The sequence below is a fragment of the Mesitornis unicolor genome, unplaced genomic scaffold (genome assembly GCF_000695765.1).
Source record: "Mesitornis unicolor isolate BGI_N332 unplaced genomic scaffold, ASM69576v1 scaffold45350, whole genome shotgun sequence".
NCBI classification, from domain to species: Eukaryota; Metazoa; Chordata; class Aves; order Mesitornithiformes; family Mesitornithidae; genus Mesitornis; species Mesitornis unicolor.
Genome location: NW_010157107.1, coordinates 1 through 6,833, shown reverse-complemented (window position 1 = coordinate 6,833; position 6,833 = coordinate 1). Strand labels below are relative to the sequence as shown.

The window sequence follows — 6,833 nt, the reverse complement described above, 5'->3', positions numbered from 1 at the left end:
TGGTGAGACCACATCTGGAATATTGTGTCCCTTCTCTCGCTGATAAGCAGTGGTGCTGCAGCTGCAGCTTCCTCCTGTGGAAGGCAGAAATGCTGTCAGGTGAAGGGCCTCACCTGCCCCAGGAATGATTTTATTGCCACCTTCAGGAACAGAACTGGGCCCTGGCACACAAGCAAGGTATAAGCAAGGAGACTGGGGCCAAGGAGACAAGCCAGGAACCTGCACCCCTGACCCAGTCCCTTCAGCAGCAGACATCCTCCTCCTCGCAGGGGTGGCAACGCCAAACCTAAAATGATGAGACAGCTTCACGCCACTGCTGCAATAGACTCCAACTATGAGAGCAGCCCCAGCCTTTGGGGCCGTAATGCAAATGCTCTCTCAAATCTAATGCTTTTATCTGGGAGAGCTCAGTCCCAGCAGAGCCAGCAGCTTTGCCAGGAGGAGAGAGAATCAGTTTTGTGCTTTATTTCTGTCCTGGTTTGAGCTAAACAGAACTAATTTTCTATTTAGTGATTTTACTTTTCAACTCAGTCTCTTTTAAGTGGCTGAACTTGCTGAAAACTGGCAGCATGGTTTTTCCCAAACAGCGCTGCTAGAAGATAAGCTCAAGGTCAGTGGTCTCATCCTGGGTGCTGTGTCTGCGCCTACGGGGGGGAAGCGGACCCAAAACGGACCAACGAGGTATTGCATCCCACACACGTCATACTCGGGATAAAAACCGAGATCACGAGGGTCTCAATCCTTTTCTTCTTCCATCTTGGAGCCCTTCCATCTCGACCCTTCCCTCTGTCTTGATTCTGCAGAGGCCAAGGCCGAAGCAGACCCTGCTGGTTCATCTGCCTCTGATCCTGATTTGTGTGTCCTGCATCAGCTCCCACTGCTGCTGGGTTTGGTCTGGGACTTTTCCAGTGCCCGGCTCTGCAGAGCCTCTGGTGCCGTATTCGTCATTGGGGGAGGGTGGGGGAGGATTTTATATTGGTTTTATATGTATTTGTACTTATTTGTATATATTTCATTATTTTTCTATTTACAATATTATCCTGTAGTATCAGTAGTATTGTTTCATGAAATCTGTTAACTTTCTTTTCCAACCTGTAAAGTCTCTCTCCCTTATTCTCTTTTCTCTTCCCTTCTGGGGAGGGGAGAGGCGTTAATAGAGAGCGTCTGGCCAGGATTTAGTGGCCGGCCTAGCCTAAAACCGCGACAATTTCTTGCTCTTCTTGCCCTTGCCCTCCTTCTTCTTTGGCTTGAAGAGCAACCGGACCAAGTAGCCTCTCCAGAAGGCTTGGATGCGGGTAGCAGCCAACTCCTTCAAAGCCGCCTTCTTCTGCTCTTCCTCAATCTTGGAATACTCCTGAAGAAGTACAGCATGCTTCTCGGTCAGCAGAGCCAGCTGGGCCTTCTCCTCAGTGTAGGCAGCGTGAATCTCCTCATACTGAGCCTAGCAAGACAGCAGATACCAAGTGTAGCAATTTGGAGGGCGTTCAGCAGCTCTTCCCTGCACATCCCTAGGTAAAGGTTCTTAAAGCCACCCCAAACCTAGGCAGAACCACAACTGGGCGCTGAGCTGAGTCTTTCCAAAAGGAGCATGTGCCCAGTACCCAGGGAATGTCATGAGATGCCAGGCCCTCGTATCTTCATGCTCCTCTGAAAAACACTCTCATCGTTCTCCCTGTGTTGCAAATAGCATCCCCCTCAGCCAGGAACTCTGACCAGGCCAGAGCCCCTCCTGCAGATGCCCTGTGCAAAAAGACGCACCACTGCAGCCTGGGCGAGGCTGGGCCTGAGCTGCCAGCGGGGTACAAAGCCGTTCAGAGGAGTGCCTCTGAAGCCCAGCTGACACTTCCACTGCTGGGAGCATGAGCAGAGCCAGGCCACGTCAGCCTGGGAAAGGCCAAGGCCAGATAGTTTTCATGATGCTACTGCACTTGCAGGCTCAGCAGCAGTTTGTGCCTTTCCTAATGCCTTTGAGGAAGCCACGCTGAAGTGGAAGATCAGGGGAACCAGCAGTGTGTCTGCCTCAGCAAGGTCTGCCCCAGACCTGCCGGGACATGGTGCTCAGCCACCCAGCAGGCAGGAACCCACAATAATCATGTTGTTAAAGCCCTGGCAAGGGGGAAGTGTCATCTCCTACAATTAGCGGCCAGCTCCTAAGCCTCTCCCTACGTTTTGCTTTGTTAGTAATCCAGCAGCTTTATCCACCTGCATAAATAGGGCAGGAACAGGAAAGCAAGTAGAGGTGCGGGGTGGGATTCTCAGCCTGCTGTGGTAAAGCTGGATGCCAAGGCAGAGGTGCGCAGGGTGGTCGGTTTCTTAGCACTTGAGAGACGTCTCTCAAGGGGCCAGCAGGAACAGGAGCATGATTTGGACACCAGAGAGGGCCAATGGGATTGAGGATTGAAGCAAAAGGGAAAAACGTGTTTCCTAGTATCAGGTGGGCATGTCTGGCAGAACACGGCAGCCCATTTGCCCCCAGATGCTGTGGGATTTAGCAGTGGATGTAACTTTTGCTGAAGTCAAAGCAGCAGAGAGCTCCCGAACATGGAGGCAGGACAAAGATACCTTTCCTTCTAAAGCCTGTACTTCTGGGTGGAAAACTGCCCCTCACTTCCACGGCCTCCTGTGTAAGAGCCACATGTCCTTTTGGACAGGAATCTACCTGAACAAAGCAAAGCACTTTAAAGCAGATACCTGTTTCTCTGCCATGTCTGTGTCGTATTCCTGGACCAAGTTCCATAATTCCGTCTCCTTTCTGCAATTCCCCTGAAACACAAAACAAGACAAGCTCCTGGTAAGAAAGAACCTGAGTTAGAAACCAGTGCAGCTTTGAGCCCCAGCACCGTTCTATTTGAGTGTAACACCTCCTCCTTGTGGCAAGCTGCCTTCAGCTGACACGGATTTTGTTTGCCCTGGTTTGGAGATTCTCCTGGGACGTTCCCTCAGGCCAGAAGGGCCGTGTTTGGTTTACAGCACTGAGCTGGGTGAGGGCTGAGGGTTGAGATGCGTCCGAAAGGTGCGTTCTGCGGTAGGAAATGAACATGCCTGATGGAATGGGGCAAGTCATCGACAAACTGGGGCAACCACCCTAAGATTGAAGCAACAGAGAACTGCTAACTGTGAAAGCGGGACAAAAAGTACTCAGAAGATGGAGCCTTTAAAACGAAGAGCTATTTCTAGCTGTAAACCAGTGTAAGAGTGGCCACACTGCAGTGTAACCAGGTATGGGCAGTTCACCCCACGCTGCGGTATCTGTGCTCCTTGGAACCATCAAGAGAGAGATCAGCTCCAGCCCATGACAAGTGCCACACCATTTCCTGTGTGACACTGACCCAGGATGTCCCAAGGGCTCCCAGGCCATCACGAGGTCGGCCCTCCGCCATTTAGACCGTAAGTACAATCTTGGGCCACCCAGGGCTAGAGGAAGTGCCAAGGAGGGGGAAATGAGACCTCTGTGCTCAGCAAATCTCTGTCTGAGCATTAGAATGAGCTGAGCAACTCATCAAATACTGCAGGGGCTCAGAAGGAACTGCCCGCTAAAGCCAGTCCGTTAAGGGAGGTGTAAAAGGGGGGATTTGGGATTTTGTACTGTGACTCTAACTTCCATTTGACTCTTTGTCAATGCCCATCCCACTGCCACTTGGCTTTACATCGTCCAGTGCAAGAGCGAGAGATGCCCAGTCACCCGTGTGCGGTCCTCCCTGTGGGAGGCCAGCGCTTGGTTGGAGTAAATACCAAGGGGGAGCAAAGCGAGGGAGAAAAGTGTTCTTTCCAGTTCTAGTTCCCTGTGCCTGTGGCCCCAGCACGCTCTGCTCAGGGCAGAGCTGTTGATGCAGAGGCCTGAGCCTGCCTGCTGCTCCTGTTTCCTCCCGTGTCTGCTCGGCGCTGTGATAAATCCCATTTCCCTCCTCATTCAACTCAACCCAACACAGCTCCTTGGCTTGCGCCTTCAGCAAAGTGCCAGACAGAGCGGGAATGGTGTCGCTCTCAAGATCAGCTGCACTCAGCCCAGAACACGACAATCAACTCTAAAAGATGGCTTCATGTACAACCACTATTATGTTTACCCCACACCAAATCCCTTCTTACCATAGCCCTTCCCTATTTTGCTGTAGCCCTGCTGCTCTGCGCTGTGCCCCGAGCACAGCCCCTCTAGCGAGCAGTGGCACAGCACTGTGCAAAGTTGTTCTCGGGGCAGGAGGAGGACCTGTGAGCAGGCTGCTTCCCGCTGTCGCCGCAGGGCTGCTCTCCACTGGCGTCAGCAGAGCATGAAGACAGAGCAGGTACGCTCTGACAGACAGCATGTGCATCCTGCCAGCAGCTCGCAGGAGCCGAGTCATCACTTGCAGCAGCCAGACCTGACAGCACTACAAAAGGTTTTAAATCTCCTGTTCTCTCCTCCCATTTACCTTTCTGAGAGCCAGCTCTGATGCTCGATGCTCCAGCACTGATGCATCAAGTTGTGCTCTGAGCTGCTCGATGTCCTGCTGTAGCTTGGCACACCTGGCCTGGGAGGCTCGCAGCTCCTCTTTTTGCTGTTTTTCTCCCTGCTCCTTGATCTGCTGGATGGAAGCCTTGCATTCTTCGGTCAGATCTTGCATGCATGTTTTGAGGTCTTTGATCACTTCGTCCCTCTTGTGAATCTAGACCCAGAAAACAAGAGGAAGAAATACTGTCAAGAATTGCCGATGGGCAGGAGGAGCAGGGCAAAGGCAGGGGAGATGGAAGAAGAGCCCCCGCTGCTCTGGTAGTGACAGGGACCTGCCACTGCTGCTTGAGGGAACAGGGTGAGATGTGCACAGGGTGCTTTGTAAACCCCCACTGGTCCTCTGGGAACCTGCTAATAAAGGCAGACAATGAACAAACCATACCGAGACCCACTGATGCTGCCATCGGAGGACGAGCCAAAATCCGAGCCGCTGGAGCAAGCCCCGTGGCTCCCTTGAGCTTTGGATTAGGCTCAGAGTGGCTGGCTGGGGACGCAGCTCAGCGCGCTGCCTGCGAGAGAAACCCTGAGCTGGGACCAGCCACACAGATTTATTCATGACGCCCTGGACGTGCTGCCAAACTGCACGTCAACATCTCAAGTGCCTGGATTCACAGACCTCCAAGGAGCAGGGGGAATGGGGAGAGCGGGCCCTTGTCTCTGGTAGCACCATTCAGTGCAGCAAGCACATGACAAAACCTGCCTCTCCAGCCCCTCTTGCAGGAAGAGAAAGAAAAGCGTCCGCACAGAACAAAGGATTGCCTGTCAGGGGCTGGGATGCTGGCACAGCCCCCACACACAGAAGGAGCCTGAGAAATGCCCGATCGTTCATCTGTACCTCGGTTGCCTTCGCTGCAAAAATGAGGAATTCCCATAATCGCGTCTTAATCACAAATGCTCTACGGCAGATAGTATTACAGGGTTGGAAGTCACAGAGATGTTGGTTTTGAGCAAGAGTGAAGGCAGAGTAGATATTAAAAATGGGTTTTAATCAGAGCAGTTTCTCCCTGGATTGACTTTTCATCATTTCATCAGTGAATGGAGCCTCGTCCTGGCAGCTGAGATTGCAGCCCTGCCACAACACTACCACGGCAATTTGTGCCTGTCCTGCAGCTCCTTTGTAAACGCGGTGACTTGTGTCAGTCTAGTTGGCTGTGAGAACAGGTCCAAAACAAGCCAAATTCAAGTTTTTAAAAAACCCAGCATGCAGTTAGCATTTTTAATTACATTTTACAATGCAAGTAGTCTCTTTGAACTTAGGATCTGGTTTAGAAATCATTTCTGGAACGTCCTCTTCAGAAACTGCGAGAAAGGCATCGTTTATCAGCTTACCAGAGTTTGGCTTCGGAGACACTGTTGGAAAACATCTTCCCACAGTATCTTACCTCCTCCTCTTGAGTCCGGATTGCTGCTGCCAGCTCTGCCTGCAAAGCTGTGGCTGTTTCAGTGTTCTCAGTCTGGAGGGAGATGTCTTCCATCAACGGAATCTTTTCTTCCTGTTCCACGGGACTTGCCAGGAGTCTCTCAAGCATGAAATTCCTGAAGTCCCCAAAGGCTTTGATAACCACTTCAGCTGGTGGATTTCTCACCCAGGCTTCACGTTTCAGGGCCTGGCAAAGCGAAGGGTTGGCCAGCAAGAGCCTCAGGACACTTGTAACAGAACGTTTCACACGTTGCTCTAGCAAGCAGAGACGGCCTCGTTGTTCCTCAGCTCTCATGGTGTCCTCTTCTTCAGAGCTGGAGAGCAGACGCTTCATTTCATTGGAAAGCTTCTGGTGCTCAATGAGTTTGTTCGTGACCTCAGGTCCCAGCATATCAGCAAACCTGTCCAGAGAGTCGAGCATCTGTGGGATCAAACTGCTCAGCTCCAGCTTGGCGATCACCTCATCCAAGATATTTTTAATTCTTTCTCTCTCAATGCTGCCAGGTTTTAACTGACGTGGCTCTGACATCTTCATGACATTCTCTGGACTTGCCATGCCCTTTACCAGGGGCTTTTTTCTTTGCTCCACAGCTGAAGATGATACTTGCAGCATGGCTGGATCCCCTGTTGCCGTGGCTTCAATTGAGCACTTGTGAGTTGAGTGTTTGGAGGTCTAGAATGGATACAAGCAGCATGAAATTCCTGAGCCCACACTCGCTCTCGCCAGCACAGCCGCCAGCTCCAGGAAAGACTACTGCAGGAGCTGCCCGGAGATGCCCCCTATGACCACAGGGCCCTGGGACACCCTTTGTGACACGCTTTGTGATGCGGAGCCGTGCGGTGCCTGGCAACGGGACTGGGACCACCCAGCAACTCCCACAGCTCAGAGGGTATCTCAGGAGTCGGCTCCCAGAGGCTGTCGGTCCC

General features: G+C 52.1%; 1 protein-coding gene across 1 annotated transcript; it reads right to left on the bottom strand.

Annotated features, from left to right (window-relative positions):
• Positions 1-1,192: 1,192 nt before the first annotated feature.
• IQCD (IQ motif containing D) lies at positions 1,193-6,462 on the bottom strand. Its single transcript, XM_010178762.1, has 4 exons — positions 5,869-6,462; positions 4,407-4,640; positions 2,692-2,763; positions 1,193-1,441 (listed from the first exon to the last, which is right to left on the bottom strand). Exons 1-4 carry the CDS (start codon positions 6,460-6,462, stop codon positions 1,193-1,195), a joined length of 1,149 nt encoding a protein of 382 aa, XP_010177064.1.
• Positions 6,463-6,833: the final 371 nt, after the last annotated feature.

Excerpts from the sequence above, each read along its gene's own strand:
- IQCD (XM_010178762.1), bottom strand. The coding sequence starts at position 6,462 with ATGGCAAGTCCAGAGAATGTCATGAAGATGTCAGAGCCACGTCAGTTA. Across the intron at positions 2,764-4,406 it reads CAGAGCTGGCTCTCAGAAAG|GGGAATTGCAGAAAGGAGAC; the intron begins GTAAATGGGAGG and ends TTTGTGTTTCAG. Across the intron at positions 1,442-2,691 it reads CAGACATGGCAGAGAAACAG|GCTCAGTATGAGGAGATTCA; the intron begins GTATCTGCTTTA and ends CTGTCTTGCTAG.